Source organism: Branchiostoma floridae, chromosome 6, assembly GCF_000003815.2.
Source record: "Branchiostoma floridae strain S238N-H82 chromosome 6, Bfl_VNyyK, whole genome shotgun sequence".
NCBI lineage: Eukaryota > Metazoa > Chordata > Leptocardii > Amphioxiformes > Branchiostomatidae > Branchiostoma > Branchiostoma floridae.
This window is the reverse complement of record NC_049984.1, coordinates 7,608,892-7,627,827: the sequence shown is the minus strand read 5'-3', so window position 1 is coordinate 7,627,827 and position 18,936 is coordinate 7,608,892. Positions and strand designations below refer to the sequence as shown.

At 42.7% G+C, this 18,936-nt stretch overlaps 1 protein-coding gene across 1 annotated transcript; it reads left to right on the top strand.

Moving 5' to 3' along the window:
* The first annotated feature begins 364 nt into the window (after positions 1-364).
* Positions 365-3,328, top strand: LOC118418429 (nucleoside diphosphate-linked moiety X motif 19-like). Its single transcript, XM_035824327.1, has 3 exons — positions 365-1,154; positions 1,919-2,126; positions 3,084-3,328. Exons 1-3 carry the CDS (start codon positions 486-488, stop codon positions 3,302-3,304), a joined length of 1,098 nt encoding a protein of 365 aa, XP_035680220.1. The 5' UTR covers positions 365-485; the 3' UTR covers positions 3,305-3,328.
* The last annotated feature ends 15,608 nt before the right edge of the window (positions 3,329-18,936 follow it).

Genomic DNA, 18,936 nt, shown 5'->3' with positions numbered 1-18,936 from the left:
TTTTCGCTCGGGCATGTCATCAAGAAATGGCAATCAATATCAACAGTTTCTATACATGTAGGACCCATTTTCTGACTGGCTGGTACTGCTTTTATCATATTATTATAATATATCAACGTTATAAAAGTCTAGTTATTTTTGAGTACACATGACAGTCATATCATAACGTTACATGGGATATTGACACAGCTTGATTCGAAAAAAATCAATATCATCATAAGTATGTGGTTATTACATTGAGCCAATAAACCATTATTTTGAGTGATATATATGCAACATGTTATGATATATATTCATACACTTGGTTAAAACTGAAACACCCCTCCATCGGTAATGAAACAGTCTGGTTTACCCACAATGCAGTTTATTTGACCTTTCAGCTCAGCTGGTGACCCGGGAGTCTTTGGAAAGAGCATCTTTTGTCAAAGTTTCTCCATGTTTAAAGAGAATTTGGGATGGTTATAAGCCACACTTGATAAATAAAGATGACCTTTAGGCCTCTTTCAAAGTATTGGCGAGAAGCAGCCACCTTAATTTTGACTGCAGGGGCTAAAAATGGCGCCATGGCTAGGATAGCAGACGACGTTCCGAGTCGATTTGACTACCGCGTCCTCATGCTGCAGAGAAGCGGGAAAAGCGGTTTCATGCCGAACGCAAAAGTCTTCCCAGGCGGTATTGTAGATGATTCAGACTTCTCTAACGAATGGATGGACATCTTTGATAACTCAGGGTTGGGGAACTTTGATTCTCTGACGGGTATAAGAAACGTACAGGGCAGGTCGCCAATGCTGACAGCCAAGCAAGCTTCCCTGGTCCCAAACGATGTTGGGTACAGAATCTGCGCGATCCGCGAGACTTTTGAGGAGTCTGGAATCCTCTTAACCCGGCCGTGGAACGTTCCCGACAACAACACAACCTTGTCTCAATCTTCTCTAGACGAGTGGAGGACACGGGTAGACTCGGACGGCCAGGAATTTCTCAGGTTGTGTCAGGAGCACAGATGTGTTCCCGATGTTTGGTCCCTGCACGAATGGTCCAACTGGCTGACACCGACAGCCAACTTCAGGAGACGATATGACACTATTTTCTACATGTGCTGCCTGGACAGAATACCACAGACTACACACGATAAGAGGGAGATGGTGAAGGCACAGGTGAGTTTGAAAATAGAGTGGGCCAAATAGAGTAGCACATTTATACGTTCTTTGATTGGTTAGGACCAGACCAATCACATTGCATCTTGAGATTTGTTTATTTGATTAATATGATGTGACTAGGAACTGACCTATCACATGTGTACAATACCACCTACACATCATGGTATGAGTTTGATAGAACACAAAGTGAATAAGACGCCAATTGGTCTGTAGATTGTTGTAACAATGCATGAGGGTCTGCATGCTCTTTTACGTAAGGCATAGGCAGCCTATTTGATTTGCCGTAATTCGTAGGGAAAACCATCTTATCTACGTAAATCGTAGCAAGGTGACGAAATTTAGCGTAATTGCCTTCCTTGATTTAGCGTAATACGTAGGGGGTTCTCCTGAATTCAGCGTAAATCGTTGTCAGGACCCCCCATACTGACCCTCATGCATTGATAAAAGAGTAAAGTAGGGTACCGTAGAGTTCAACAGTTGGGTAACACTCCATTTGGAACTGCCCCTCTTGAACTTTTATTTAAATCTTCATCAAAGACACTTCAAAGGCACAGAGAGACACTTTAACCAGCCTAGAATGCTGACTTTGTGACTCATGTTTGGAATATACAAAATGTATCATTATAGGATATCTCAAGGAGGTTAACGTTATATAACCTCCTTCGATTTCTGTTTCATTTTCATCTTGCCGGCCATCTCCATTATTTTCCTTCAAAAATAGAAGAACAGAGAAAATGAATTTTGATTGTTTTCTTCATCAGTGGCTGAGTCCATCAGAGATTCTTCAGAAGTTCCGCAGAGAGGAACACTGGATCCCGCCCCCACAAGTGTACGAGCTCTCCCGCATGTCCCGGTTACCCCACCTTAACGAACTGCACCGCTTCAGCCAGGAGAGAGGGCTGGAGGGTTGTGAGAGGTGGTTACCTGTGAGGATCACTGTTAGCGATGGAGGCATGACTGTGTTACCTGGTAAGAACTTTGCCTTGGCAAAGTTGAGTTGGAGTTAGTCTTGTAGGTCCCTTCGTTCATCAGTTGCCATGTACCATGGTAGTTATCATAGACTGGTATTTATTAGTATCAGAACTGGAAATTATGGGTGCTTATTAGCCTTTAGCAGGCTCTGCGGATCGCTGGACTAGAAATAGAGGGAATGCTGGTAGTAATTTGGGGAGTCGTATGGCTATGGCATAAGGTCCAATAGGTGACCCACAGAGCCTATTGGACCCTATGGCCAACTGACTACTAGTATCCCCTCTACTTGGTCTATTTCTAGTATTTATCCATGGAGCCTGGTAGAGAATATATAGGTACTTACTAACTTTGTGCACCCAAAGCTGTGCGCCTAATTTTGGGCTTAAGGGTGCATTGGTGTACCAACTGTGTATGTATATTTAGGATTACATACTTAAACTTTAAAGGTGCTGTCGTACACTCTAGTATACAGGCTATAGTGGCCTGTTTGCCAACATTCACTGGCCCATATAACACCCCAGCCAGTGAGAGATTGCATAACACAGGCTAGGTTTGTTTGTTTTGCATAAATGGTAAGCAGCCTTTACTGTAGCTACAAGGCGGCTACAAGCTGTGTAAGACTATAATGTAAGGTTTGATCCACTAAGATAGACCCCTACTCTCACCCTTACTGTGGTAGGATCTTTTACATGCTAGAGGTGTTGACGAGGCTTTCCTCAAGCATGAGGCCGCTGGCTTTGTCCCCCCTGAAGTGAGGACGTCCCTAGGTACTCATTTTCACCTCAGTTGAATGAAGAGAAGATGAAGTGTGCCTTTCCCAAGGACGCAACATCGGGGCCTGCTAGGGATCTGATCCCGGAACCTTTAGATTATTCTAAGTCAACAAACCTAATCACAGACCACCTTGCCACCGATTTTTGCACATCTGGAGTAACAGTGGCTTTTCTTTCACAGGTGATGATCTTTATCCTGACCCACCTGACTTGGAAAAGGAACAAGATCTACAAACATCAGGGACACTCCTGAAGTCAAGGCAATCAACAAAGAACTCGAACAGATTAGAATTCAGTGGAAAAGGAGTTTATAGCACTACAGTCTGCAGTAACATCAACCACAAGTTTGGGCACTTGTCTCCTGTGCAGGATGTGTGGTCCGATGACAAGGAAAGCCAGTGAAATGCTTTGTAGGGTATATCATTCATATCATTCTCTCCCACAGAGCCGTCCTGTGGCCTTTAATATACATTAGGTCAAGATTTACATTGCCAAACCAGCTAGACTCAGCAGCAATTGTGGGTGTGGCTACTAGCCAGCCATCGGCCAATCAGAAAATGGCCTTAAGAAGTGTCCTCAGCTACCAAATACGGCAGACTCATTAAAATTCATGACCAAGACAAACAGCACATAACATTGGACGGTCCTCTCTGCATCTCTTGCGCACAGAAATGGAAATAATGGCCAACATTTGGTGTTTTTCCACAAAGAGCTTCGAGATATTAGTCAGATATACTTTCAGTGTACTATATACTGTATACCATAGAGCCAAAACTTTGATCCAACGCCATACATGCCATAATTTACATCAGAACGACCTTAAGGTCGACAAAGACTTATGGAGCGTGAGCCACTAGAAGTGAAGTGCCATTATCAAAGTGCCCTGGTCATTGAACTGCATTGTACACCAATTTAGTTACAGGTCAAGCTGACACATTGTAAAACTTGTGTAATAAAAGTGTCCAAAGCACCATGACTGTGTTGTTTTCCTGAAAGAGTTTTGTGTGTAAACTTTGTGGTGAAGTCACTGAACTGTGTGTCAACATGTTTGTCTTGCTTAACATTCTTGTAGGTACTGAAAGAATTAAATTGAATTAGATTAGTTAGGTTCTTCTGAGATCTATATCGTCCATTTTATTACAAAGAAAACTGACCCTCCTTAGAATATTTTACAACTTTATTTTTAATGTTACTGATTTTTCGTATAAGGGTAAAGGTGGCAAAAAGGTTTCTGGGTGTCTGAAAACCATTTTGGAAAGCATGCAAGAAAGAAACAGGAGGGTAAGGGAGAAAATATACAAAACATCACATGACACATAGGATGTTTATGCTGTAGTGTTGGCCCGTTTGAAGTACACACCATATCGAGAGCACCGATTACAAGTGAATCCCTAAATTCCTAATACAGATTTACCAGTTAACAATAACACCGTGGGAGATACACAATGTAATTTTGCTGTTTGTCGCTAGATGACACTAGTCTCTGAGCTCCCAGTTTACTGCAACAATGGATCAGCTTTTAGGTTTAAGTGCTCGACAGAAAGTTTGTTTCGGACATCCCAGTATGCTGACGTGGTGTTTTGATTGTTTTCATGACCAGCTTTGTCCAAAAACCACTGATTTTCATTCCTGCGTTCTTATTCATCGTTGATACCCATAATTCAATCGTTGCCTCTGTACTTTCCCCAGTCAAATACAGTGTCTGTCCTGTCATTACGACTTATGACTTGGTCCAAAGCGTCAGAGAAAAAAAGGTATTTACTTCTGTCAACACACTCACGCACGCACACACACACACAAGCGCGCAAGCATGCTCGCACGCACATGCAGACACACACACAGCTAGTATTCAGCTAGTCTTGCTTTGTTCTGTGTAGATTCTCGGATGTAGTTATTATGACTCACATCCTCCACATCGTTTATTTTTCACAGTGTTTCAAATGCAATTACTTTACGCCAAAGTGACGAAGTGTGGTCAAACTTGTCCGTGCACCAAATCTACATGAAAAGGATGCTTGCCTACATGTCGAAATGACTTCTGTAAGATCTGTCTAATCCCGTACTGCATGTGTTCAGACGCCTGTCTTAACACATGCGTTCTCCTTCAAGAGGTACGCAATGACAGGCACGCACAAGGCGTGCGAACATGTGATGATAGTCTGAAACAGGAGAACGAGGCAACCACCTGTCCTTATCTGTAGGGGTCTGATTAGTAGGAAGATATCAAGTTTCCATGAGATCCATCCTTCTTTAAACACCGTCACCGAGGACACACCGGCGAACCCGATACTCCCGCATCCCAGATAGAAAATTCCACTAAACCAGCGGAAGCGGTCTTCAATACGGGTGGATCACAAACTAGGTATGATTCCGCGCCCGGGGCGTCTCGTGCCGCATTCCTCTACTAGAAAAACTAGTTATCTATTCCACGCTGAGTCATATCAGCGATTTCTTGTGTTAGGATTTTCAGCCAGGACACGACAGTACAGACCGTGGACAAGAGTCTACGACGACCATAACAAGACTGCAGAATTTCGTACGACAAACGCACGACTGTCTTAAGAATACACTCAACTCGCTGTCGTAAACGACAAATGTTGTAGGACCTCTACGCTCCGCCACGACGTGTCACACACGTACACCTGCTGAGCGACTTTAGTGAGAGGAAAGTTTCGTCCTACTGCCATCTTCGCCTGGTGATTCGCCTACAATTTACATCGAGAACGGCATCTCTGATATGACAGGCGTCTACTTACAATTAGAGTGAGTATCTGTCATCTTATACTTAGATATAACATAAACAACATTCATGTAATCATATTTATGCTGTTTATCGTCAGTATAAAATCCAGAACATCTCTACACCCACTTTAGCAGAATGTCTTCTGTGGTGGGACTAAAAAAGCCGGAGGTCCCGTATTTGATTAGATCCACGCCTCGCAGAATGAGGGTTTATCCCGATGTGAGTGGATCGAACGTAACAGTCCGGTATTATGCAGCTTGTAAAAATGGTATTACGCCTTAAGGTTGTTACAGGTTATGTGGAACAAACAAAGAAATAAGATTTTTAAAACGCAATTGCTGACACCTGGCACCGAGACCAAATTTTTCTGTTTTGTTGGGCCATCATTTGGTGTCACACCTACGTTAGGACAAGGAGGCGTCGGGACATAGGTGTGTGAGTTGCGACTCGGCATAAACTTCAAAGAGTAAATTACTCCGATTCAAATGTTAGCTACACGGTACGCCAGGCATATTTCTCTCACACGAAAATAAACTACGTAAGCGTGTATTTATTGGTGCTGGGGCGGAACATTCTAAACGCGAAAACAGTAAGAAAACACCGAGGACATACGGTACTCTGAGCTGGGTCACTGCGTCTGTGCCCAGGTGTTGACTTCCAGTTCCGTCCACACTTTGTTTGTCTAATTGAAATAAGATAAACAGCGAAGCGCCCGACCAAACCTGTGTAAACTTAGATCCTCAAGGTTCACTGGATAAGTAGGGAAGAAGAACAATTCATCTTCTGTTATCAAGATTAACAAGTATAGAATCGCTCTATCCATCATATTTGGTGTCATACTCAAAGACAGGAAGTTTGATTAACTTAATCATCATGATAATCGACACTTTACGTGTTGTGGTGATGTTTGTTCTGCTTCTCTGATTTTATTGTTTTCCCCACCGACATGAAACGAGTTTTTTTTTTTTAACTTCTGCATCTTAATATTTGTTTGTTCCGCTTATATACTTCTAGCTATGAGCCGCCATACTTCTAGCTGCTTTTGCTTGAAACGTGTGTCAAAATATCTTCACTTTGCTAAGAGAAATCGGGTATATGGTAGAGTGGTGTAGGTATCATGTGTCTGAAAGTAGTATTAAGTTTGCACAGGCTACCCTACCGTGCGTGGCGCACCATCCCAGTTGATTCACTGTTTACGTTCTTGGTACAGCACACTCGGTGAACACAACAGGTGCTAATTGAGAAATCTAGCTTCCTCTAGCGGACAACAGCGGAACTGTGTTACAGGTACTATACTAGTGTTCTTACTGAATGAAGGGATTTGCTGTGATTACAAGCACAACTTGAACAAGTGCTAAATGATCTTGAACAGCAACACCCAGCTCTAATTTATGTCACAGATACCTTGCTTTCAAATGAGAAAACACGATCCATACCGGACAGGTGGAGTACTTGGTGCTCTGCTAGGTGACGCTGCTTGACTCCATGAGAGTAGACAGTTCGCAGAGTGAGATGCACTGTGCATGTAGCACGCCGCAACGAAACCTTAAGTCTTAAAAATGGAAGGGGCAGGGTTGTCCACGGAAATGATGAAGATATTCAAGGAATACACGAATAGAAAGTTCACAAATTTTAAATGAAAAGTTTGGAGACATGCATTTTTCTGGGTTGATCCGCAGTCCTACGTTAGAGAGTAATCGTCTTATAAGTTTGAATCTTTCTTTGGTTCTTCTTATCAGAATCATGGCTTCTGGGAGCTAGTATCAGTTCTGTACTTATACTTTACGGGATGTTGATACATGAAGAGGTTCAAACCATTAGTGAGCGATGGATTTCCACGGTGAAGTGCGTGCGATTGCAAATGACGCCTATCCGCCATTTTGAGAGCCCTTGAACAACTCCGTAAGTACACTGCATATCCCGGTAAGGCCACCGTATGTCGATATTTTCTCTCTTCTGTAGCTCAGAGAAGAAGTTCTCAACACTTCGCGATGATTAGATGTTCCTAGATTATCCCAGCGATAGCTGGTCGCTCTGAGAAAGTGCACTTAAGAAGTGATACTTTCCCAAACCCATTAAAGCTGAGACCTATTATTCTACGACAAACGTTTAGAAAAAGAAGCTTCACGGAACCTCTTGAGAACGTTTGGAACGTTTCCCGAGGACCCGCGAGCTCTTGTAGCTCACGTTGCAGCGCCATGCCTTGCCTCTTTTCAACGTTTACTAACGTCATGTAACGTTATCAATGGAGTCAATGGATGATCCAAAATGAAGTGTAAGTAGCGCTATGGCAGTAGGAGTTTCAATGGCACGATATCAAAGATTAATGAGAGAAAGATTGGATATGCGTGGCTAAATAAGACAGCAACTCAATTTTGAAAAAAAAATAACATCCAAAAAGCATGTATGATGTAACTATGTTAAGAGTTGCATACATGAAACATCGTTAACAAGAAGTTAAGAACAACGTTAAGAACAAGTGATTAGAAAGCAGTCTTCTAGGCAGCTTTGACCATTTCCTATTCAACCAAATGTCGATGCTTTGTGAGACTGCCATCATAAAATGGTCAATGTCGTCTGTCATGATTATCCTGGTCACCAGTAGACTGGATGCCAGACCCAAAACTCAATATTATCCGGGGGAGCTATCCGGGGGCCAGTTGTAAAATCATCAGGGGAGCATGTTGGCCCCAGAGCCTAGGAGTCGGCTTGTGTAGGCTCTGGAAACAGTCTGACACCCAGACTTGGTTACCAGTTCCTCCCATGCTCTCTGCTGGGTTTACCTCGACACTGCAAGCTTCTCACCCGCCTGGCCAACTAAGCCCACCCCTTTCATATTTTTGCCTGAATGACACGGAATAACCCTAGTGTCTTTCTCAGACAGGGACTGAGGCAAGGTTTCCTTTGGAGCATGTTGGCCCAGGCCCCTGGCACCGAGGAGCTGTCCTGTTCAGGCCCTCCCAACAGTCTGGGACCCTGGTTATACATGAAAGGAGACCTAATTTCAAGCAGATGTAAGGATCCCTCTCATTTTCGGGGTTATATGCCTGTTTGGCAACACTTGACACTCGTTTCTAGCATCACATGTCTTTACACAAGGCTTACCTGATAAGAACGTTGCCAGTGTAGTGAGAATGAAATGCCCTAAAATATCACACAGAGTAATCAAAACATCCTGATAGCATTCTCTAATGGGTAAACGTCATTTCTGTGCTCATGAAAAAAATGTTGCACCCAAACAATTGGTTAAAAGGTACAAAGTATAAGGCTTGGATCCTAGAGAGAACTTTCTTTGCAAGATGGTATATCACAGTGCTCCAAGAGCAGTTGGGTTCAACGACCGTAACAGAGAGAGAGTTGAACCCTGCACAGAACCACAACAGTCGTTAATCCTGAGTATCAGGGCATTAGGCCTCCAGCAGGTCGGTAACCTCGAAAGTGTGGATAGCCGGCCGACTGATAACCCCCAGCCCCGTCCATCAATAGCTAGTCTGGAAGATAAATGCGGTTATGTGATAAGATATGCTGGAGGCACGCCTGATCGAAATAACTTGGATGATGTCCAAGGCGCACACTTCAATGTGCAGCAACTTGTGATCCTTCAACTTAAACTTTGCAGCTATAGCTGGCCATATTGTGCTTTATGCCGTTAAGGGGACCATAGCTTGCACTTTACTATTCGGTCTCTCTAAGCATCTAAAGCCACCTTAATCGAGTCTGATATGATGTGCATTAGAGCAATAATGGCGCTAGCAAAACTGGTGTTTGAATCATCACACAGCTTAAAGCTATCATCAAGTAATATGGATTGTTTTCTTTTCTTGAATGTACAGCGTTCGACTGCATTTTACAGCAGAGCAGAGTAAAGTAGAATAAAGTAGAGTAGGTTGTCGTCGCTTGTCAGTTATCCAAGATAAGATAGATTCACATAGTTATCATTCTGAAAACATTTTGCATTAAGTTTAAACATGACGACGAAGAAGTGGCTAAACAGTACCACATGAAGGTTAGATATTGTTCTTTTGTTCAAAGCAAAGTTTGCAAAGCAGTGCTTGGCAAAACAGTTTCTGAGGAAGCTGCCAGGTGGTGTGTGTCATAAAGTTAATCTTCTTAAGAGACAGTACACAAAAATTAAGTCAAATATCGGGTTAAGTTATTTAGTGAAACTACATGTACTTCCAAGAGAAGAATTGCATTTTTCCAGCGGCTAACAATGTTACAAGGATAGAGCGGCGCCACGTATCTGACAACCTTCTCCGGGCTTGCAGAACAGTCAAAACAGTGAAATAATCAGACAGTTCATCCCCAGGGACATGGAAATGAGTTCCCAATGCCAACTAGTGCGTCACATAACAAGCAGTGGAGAAGGCTAGAATAAGCCGAATACGGTAGATAGATTTTTTACCGACTTAGATTAATACCATTTTATTGATGATTTCGTACAATGCTCTGATTGTTAACGATTTCAGATGGTTGGCCTCTGCCGAGGATGATTAGAAAGCTGATCAGCAGTATCAAGGCCAACTCTTAATTTCAGCGACGACTGGGGAAAATATCAATACATACCCAACAAGCAAGGAAATAAATTTCTTTGTTTGAACACCATGAAAACAGGACCAAGCTCAGTTATGAGTTGTGTGATTGGTCACGCTGACTCCAAGTCACTGCATTCTTAGAATGATATTTGTAATATTTTCTTATTATTTGAACTCTTGTGTAAGCTTAGAAACATCGCCATAAATATGCTCTCTTTTAACTCTATGCGCTATAAAATGCTCTCTTTTACCTTTATGCGCGGTGAAGTCCTCTCTTAAGTTACATTTCTTGGAAGGCCCTGTCCTCTGAGGGTCACATGACGTCACGTATTTGACAAGTCGTTCCAACCCAACCGACTGTGTACCAAACGGATTGTTACCCACACGTTAGTGGGGAGGGGGGCCGAGATGTGTTTGCTGGATACACGCAAACCTACGTACGTGCATACTTGTACCCAGAAATGGTTTGGTTGCTACAGTCTCTGACGCGTGTGGCAGTACTAAAATACATTCCCTGGTAGGTTTAAGTCAGTCGTTGAAGAAGAACATTTTTGACAAAGACTTGTTAAATAAAATGTACTCCCACCTCATTTTTTTAATCCCTGTGAGTAATAATTAGAAGAAAGGAGGTTATAGGGGATGAATCGAACACTTTACGACCTCTATTATAAAAATGGTAGAAATCAAGTAACGCTAGTTCACGTTTATCCACGGGGTTACCTATGATATTGTGGGTTTTTTTTTTCAAAACAGGGTATATATCCATCAAATTGATGGACTGTGGTTTATATTTTCAATAATGATTATCTTAAAAAATTGTCTGCATGATTAGCATTACCGTATTTATTTCATAGGTGGCGGTGATCAAAGCATTGTAGGTAACTGCCACACTACGTGTGGGGGTAAAACGTTTCGCACTGAACGTCGTCCAGAAAAAAATCGCATTCACTCCACCCCCGCCTTCACTTGCATCGTTATGGAAGTGCAAATTATATACTATTCCTCTAGGCAGAACACAGTACAGACAGATGTCCTTCTTTCCACGAACTGTGTCTGAGTGGAACCTGCCGTTCCTGCAGAGATGGTGACTGCCCCATCCCTGGAATCCTTCAGGGATAAGGTGGCAGATCTACACTAACAGTTACAGTAGACCCCCAAAACATACCATTACCTGAAGCTACAACAGACAACCTTCTGTACCTCTATCTGTTAAGTGTGGCAGAAACATCAAGAAGATGATGGTGGCCACCTAAACACTAAGAAGAAGAAGCATCTCGGTCCCTATTAAACCCCGAGTAACAGCATGTAACGTTATTCCTTTAAGCTTGTGATTGTGTGCATCTTTTGAACCGTACAGTATACTATCCGTGCACTTGAGTTCAACGACCCTACTGCCATCGCAGACAATTGTTTCCCGTCTGTATGTAGTCTACGTTTTACATCAAGGTTTGACTAAACTAAAGGAGCGTCTGTGAGTCTGGTGCCCCACATATGAGGAATCATGTCAATCAGTCCACAATCAACGGCCATTGAGATGACGTCTACTTCCCATACCCCTTCCTGTTTATCACAGTCCCGAGTCATCAGAGGGTTAATAGATTAGCAATGTGTATTTATTGGTTAATCCCCCCCAACTGATTAGCGCTCTACATAAGGGGATAAGGTTCTTGGAAGGGTGTGTTTGTCCGGTATTAGTTCATCCGAACTGTCCTGTCCACTTTGCCGTTCATCCACCATCTGCTGCCGCTAAAGTCAAAACAAAATACCGAATTTCCCCTGATGCCTAAACACTTGTACTGGCCTTCAGGAGGACTATGGGTCGTCTGCCGAAGCCCTTTGGTCTTCTAATACAACGCCCGAAGGCGTGCATGGTTCAAATGCCTGACAAAGGCAATATTTGGCCGGAAATTAAAATTTAAGGCGGGAAACATACGGTGGAACTTGCTGTAGCGACTAGAGACATGTCCTCCAAGCAGATACGGTCAGGGTTTTTTTTTTTGTAGTGGCCGCGAATTCTTTGGTCTACCTTCCTCTGCCACACTACTAACACAGACCGTAAACCGTAACCTCTGTTTGGGAATAGCAGAGACGGGCTCTAACAGTGATGGCTCATTCATCAGCCTTTCTCTTACGTGTAAGGTAGTTCATCAACGCCTCGATCGTACCACACGATAAAAGTTTAAAGTACTCTTCCTTTGAAAACATTTACAGATGGCAGTTGACAAATTGTGGCGGATTTCGACGTCAGCTGTGGATTTATGTCTAAGCATGAAGGGTCTGTAAGTCGTCTGAAAATGACGTCACTGCCTAACGCGAACGCCCACTTGATTAATGGTTGCTCCGTAAGTTGTTCTCTCAGCCATCTTCCTCGTTGATCTTCAGTTGCTCCGTCCGTCTTGAACGTGTCAAACGTGTCTCATTGCAACTTTGTAATCTCCAAACAAATCCGATGGTAGCCGGTAGCCAAACGCACTCCTAGGACGGTTTCACCCCTCATTTGATACCATCTTATGCTACCGCAGAATCTGCTTGGAGTAGCCAAACATACTCCTAGGCCGGCTTCACTCCTCTGGCAGCTTTTGATACTATCTTATGCTACCGTAGGATCTGCTTGGAGTAGCCAAACACACTTCTAGGCTGGCTTCACGCCTCTGGATACTATCTTCTGCTACCGTAGAATCTGCTTGGAGATTAGAAACTTTGTCCTTGCGGCCACTGACCGAACAGCTTCCTGCAATCATTGCCCCGGTTTCTGACTGACGTCATCATTTGATGCGCCTCGAATGCGAGATGATCCTTGGATCAAAATTTCCAAGATTCACGACACAACTTGAGCCTGGTAACTCGTAACGGTGGGTCCTTAGGGACAGCTACAAAAGTTTTATGAACTTCCCAGAAGTCTTGTTTCCCACTATCAGTGGTGCTTACACAGCAAAAGGAAAGCTATAACGTTAATGTCCTTTGCAGTAAATAGGCGGCAATGCCCTATTTGCAATTCAACCATTTACAAGCGCAGTTACACGGTATGCCTGGGAATTTCGCGCTATTCGGTGGGTCCGTTACCATGCCAACCAACCAACCTATGACGTCAACTTTACCTGACCGAACTATTCAATTTCCGTGTTTGTTCGTCCATGTATCTGTATAATAGATTGTAGTCTCGGTTGACAAATCCATTTCTTTTTTCATGTATTTAGTGCGCTTAGAGGCATCCAGTTTGATGATGGAAACCTTGCTGAACGTAGCCTCCACAATTACAGGCTCTCTGGGTGCCGGCAGCACAAAGGACCCAGTACAAAAAGATATGACCAGCAAAAGTGTGCATCACAAGAGAAAAAAAAACGATTGAAAAAGGCCCAGAGTGCCTGCTATGGAGGCTAGCTGAACGTAAATGTTTAGGTCGTTTGTATTCCAGATCACGAGCAATGGCTGATCAACGCAAATTGTTCTGCATCTTAATGGACCTGGGTGACTCATCCTTAGGTTTACAAGAACGTTTATAGATACCTGCTTTATCAATCCAAGCACGTTCTCTGGCGACGGCACTTCAAGGTAGTCTCTACCAGGCCTTTCTAGGAGGGTAACTGTTATGGGTCGTGGGATTTGGACGGCCAGTTCGCGAGAAGGTTAACGTTACATTTCCAAAACTAAGCCGTCAGTCTGTTTGTCAATCACCCGTACTTCAATTGATTTCTGATAACTGCAAGGATACTTGCCTTTGTTGAGGAAATGAGCTCATTATCTGTATCTGTACCTGTATAGCCAGTACATCCGCACTTCGACTAACACACCAGCTTCTCAGGCACGCTGCGCGGCAGCAGCTGGTTACATTACACTGAACGACCTGTCACACCTAATTTTTGCACATCTATCTGCAATTGTGCAAGTGCTCTTTAAAACTATCCGGCGAGAATGCCCCTGGTTTTATTACCTTCCATCCTACCGACATTCTACAGACTCCATGGAATGTATTCCTTAGACCGGCTAACTTCCTTGTCTATTTGGCCAATTTCTATTGTATATTCAGCGACCTATGGAGTCTGGTCGAGACTAACTTCAAACAGTAACCACTACGCTTGAGAGTTTAGATGATGTCACTATGACGCCACCGTTACGAGTCTTAACAATTGGCCAGGTTGATGCACGAAAGTTTGGATAACGTCACCATGACGTCACCGCCATGGCTCGGAACAACTGCAGCAGAATTGATGTGCATTGCGCGTTCGTACGTGACGTTCACGTGTAGAGTTCTGCAGACGCACCGGCGGAGAGGGTTAGTGTTCAGGGAACAGGAAAATCGCCTGGAAATCCTTTTCACGCCGCATCTCCCACACAACCTATGTGGGTAGATTTGAACGTGACTAGATAATAACTATAATACAGACAACGTGGATCGGCTGTCTCGTGGATTTTGGTGAGCACATCACCATCAATCATCATCATCCATGCACATGTTCGGGTGCACGAATGTCTTGAACAGTTTCCTTTAATATGAAAGGCAATTTTTTAATGTTTTTTACTTAATGATTTGTTAATCATAAATGGCCAATTTCAGCTGATGTTGCAAAGCCATTCACCTTCAAATAAACTGATTTCCTGTACCTGATATGGAATAGAGCAGCGGCGCTGTTGAAGACAATACAACTATACAAGAGATGTAAGGTCAACACAGGACATATTCAAGTCGTACACAAATGATGGGATAATGGGCAAGTATGAAGTTGTATCTTCATGTGTCCCAAAGAGAGGGAAGAAACTATTAGGTGTATATATTAACAATAGTACATTGCGTCTACTGCATAGTGTATAACGTTAATCTTCTGGTACATAGTGCAATATAACGTTAGTATTTTGATAGTTACTGTGATATCGATGGTGTTCAAGGTAAACTTTTTAGATCCATTAGACCTTTGCATTTAGCCCTTTGATCGTGAGCAGGCGATACTGATTATATCATTATTCTCATTGCTATCTTTTTAAAGTTAAAGAGCATTTAAAATGTTCTTTAACCTAGATCTACTAAATTTCTTGAAAGTTAAAAAGCAAGAAATTTTAAGTATTTGAATACATTAGTTATGCCTGTTTTCGTCATGCATGAACTAGTGCAGAAAGTACAAGCCCAAATGCTTTTTTTTATTTCCTTTTGCTCGCTGTAACTAATTGCATGTTTCGAAATAGCGTAGACTTTATCCTTAACGTTATATTTGTGTCAAACTTTCATGACTATTTGTGAGCACTTTACCACTGATAAACCAAAAACGTGTTGGATCCCTTTTTACCCAAGGGTAAATCCGTCCAACCAAGGAGCTCTCATCAACACGAAAGCTCCTTGGTCCAACGTAATTCATGTTTTCTAGTTGTGACTTGGGTAGCTTTCTCAAAGCTACATGCTTAAATCAGTTGGTCTCTGTTTTCTTTTAATAGTGGTCACGATGCATGATCATTTGATCATTTGACGTGCAGCCGTGCTAAAAAACCATGGTCACACTGATGTGCCGACAAATTCAGTGCGACAGTTCGTGTGCTTTGTGTGTGGTGGACCAAAAAAAACAAAGGATCCCAGGAACCAGTCCATGTCCCACGAGACCTGTTACTTAAAGGTTAATTGCAGACCTTTAGAAATCGAACTCTCTCAACTGAACGTCTCCTTCGCGTTAACAAGCAGTTTCCTGTCAGAAGCACACGGCATTCCGTGTGAGCGGGAAATATCACGTCATGAGAGTTTACCGTCAGATAATGAGTGTGCTCACGATGAAAGCTGTAAAGATATCCACTCAGCTTTTGCGTTCCACTTTAGGACTACCTACAAGTAGAGAGAGAAGCGCTGGCACAGACGATTACCACTAAGACACTTTACACTATCGTGGTACACAGACTGATATTTTCCATGTGCTGATACTCATGTCTAACTATGATATCCTAAATCCTACTACATGGGTCAATTTCTTTGAACTTCTTTGCAAAAGCGATAACGGAACACACATAAAGGGTCAGTATGTAACATTTTGTGCTTTGGTGTGAAGTATAGATACCCTGGCCCTATTGTTGTTTGATAACTCCTGCCATACGTTGTAAATGTCTGTACCATGTGCAATGCATTTCATTCTTTATTCTGTCTTTTTTTAGAGGTCTTCTTTGTGGAACCATGATCACGTTTGTGCAAGTGATCATGGTATGATCTCATCACGTTGATCGTCAGAAATCGGATTTACCGATTGTTGATGAGTAACGATCTTCCAGCAGTTGCGTGCACAATGGCGCAATTCAAAGTTGAACTTGACCTCCAGTGGGTTGAAAGTGCTTTATAGTTGACATTCCGCTGATCTTTATACCTTTCTCCCGCGCAGCGTGGGCGTCGACAGGTGAAGGCAATTTAACCTCTGTAAGAAATCTAAAAAGCGGGCTTTCTCTTCCTTTCAGCATCGTGCTCAAATTATCGTCCACACGACATGTGCGTTATCTTCTCGTGCCGCGGTAAGACTTTGTCTCCCATGACAACGCGTAGGCGGGAAGTGATGATGGACCAATTTCTGACAGTGAATTCGAACGTGTGATCGAAACGTCGTCTGAAATGGCCACGAAGGAAGGTTGTGACAATATTTTACACACCTTCGGAGATTGCACCGAGTGCCAAAATCGCGACAAACAAATCCACGAGAGACACGGAAGGCCCATAAAAGAGTTTGCGATAGTTGCTGTGGGTCAATGAACGCATTCACGGCGAAGTGTAACGTTATGCATTAGGACGCGGTGAAGTGTGCGATTCGCGTCTCACGTTTTGGGTAGTGAATAACGCAGTAACGTTAATACTAGTCTTGTCTCAGCCATATGCTTTCCATCATAAACACTTGAATGACTTTAGTAACTACCCTCTTGAGCCAGTGACTCATTTGGCTTGGTTGACTGACCTGTAGATTTCGCAGAAACTCGAAAACAAGACGTTTGTATCAATATACTTTTTCACATTTAGACACATGATAGATCTCTATCCTAACATCGCTCGACATTGAAAGCAGTTTGAATGACGTCATGAGGTAATTTTCCCGCCAAACTGGGTCTTTGTTTCCACTGAACCCAGGATTCATTCTAACGCTCCTCTGGCCACAAAATCGATTTCAAAATCACATCTGAGCGTCTCTGAATGTCTCCGGTAACTCTCTCGGTACGTTCGAACCACTAAATTGTCATAAAGCATTGGAACAGTTCCCTGAGGTACTAGGGGAATATGTTTACGTTCACTTCTTTAAAAGATGACTTGGTATGAATCAGCAGGATTTCGCAGTATGCTACAATTGTTCTCTTGAAAATCTGCTAAAGGGGCAGCCAGAAAACTTGATATGCATCTATCTTATCTGTGTTTTATGAATTTCTTGTCCCACTTCTTTTAGTCACGTTACAAATAAAATCTCTCCGAAGTGGTAACGTTAATTTTCGACACAATCTTTTTTTTTATCTAATATGAACTTATACGTATATGAACTTGCGCAAAAATTGTATAAGGTACAGAGTGTGACAAAAGCAACCATGCTGAGAGACTAATCTACAGCTACATGTGGAAACACTACAACTACGTAACAAGTAGGGCATGTAACGGTATCTCTTGTGGATTTCATGGGGTCATGGCCAAGGTAAAAATGGGTACATGTAGGAATAATATTGAAACAAACCAAGGACAGTACATTGTTCCTACAAGTGCGTTATCTCATTGTCGCATGTAACACGTCATTTGTTTGGTAAATGGTCTCAGATCTGTTGTTGGAAAATATGTTGTGGATAGAATAGATTTAGCAGGGGAAAACATTTGAAACCATGTATTTGCATTTATCTACTGATTCAGTAACGGTAACTGACAACATGGCCATACAGCACTGATTTTAATGCGGTTTACATACTCTCCAAGCAGAGGTTCGGCTCCGGCTGTTTTTGGACGTAGTAACAGTTTAGGCTTTCTGTGTACAGTTTAAATAAAAAGCCCGATGAAAACGCCTAAAACGCGTCAAAAAACAGCCGGAGCCGAACCTTTGCTTGGTGAGTACTGAACTTACAGGCCGTTTGCGACAGCACTATGTATTTACTACTTTGATAAATGTGTCGTGACTTCTGTGTTCCCTTGAGACGGATAACGAATGCACCAGCCCCGCAGATACTGCCAAAGCTAAAGTACTGATTAGTCACGTATATCCCCTGATATATTATCTCGTTAGATAGCCGCGTGCGTCAAGACGGAGAAGGTGTCGAAGGAAAACGTGAGGCGACAAATGGCGGGGTGAACCTCCAGCGTCTTACCTATTCTCAGAAAGCGGTGACTCAAATAACATCATCTGAAAATAGTCAAATATTTGATTCCCGGTCTTTCAAGCTTTATCTTTTTTAACACCCCCTTTCGCTTATTTATGAGTGAATGTTTTATTTCATCCACAATTTATTTTCTGAATCAGCTCTGTTTTCTTCATCTTGTGCCAGCATGAAAATCGTTGACAAAGTAACAACTTCACCCCACTCAGACCGGGGTTTACTGATATAGCAAGTGAGGGCGCCGTCTGGGAATGTATGTGATGTAATAAGATGAGGCCCTTTTCCCGCCAACTCAGTCAACATTGCTGATCATCTCTTCTTACATCCCCACAGACCGCGCTACGGGAAATTTGTTCCTAAACATCACTCATTTGTTAACCAACAACCGAAACGCACACCACTACCATGACGCATAGCAAAAGGGACTAAAATATCACGGGAAAATTGTAGTCATCATAGCA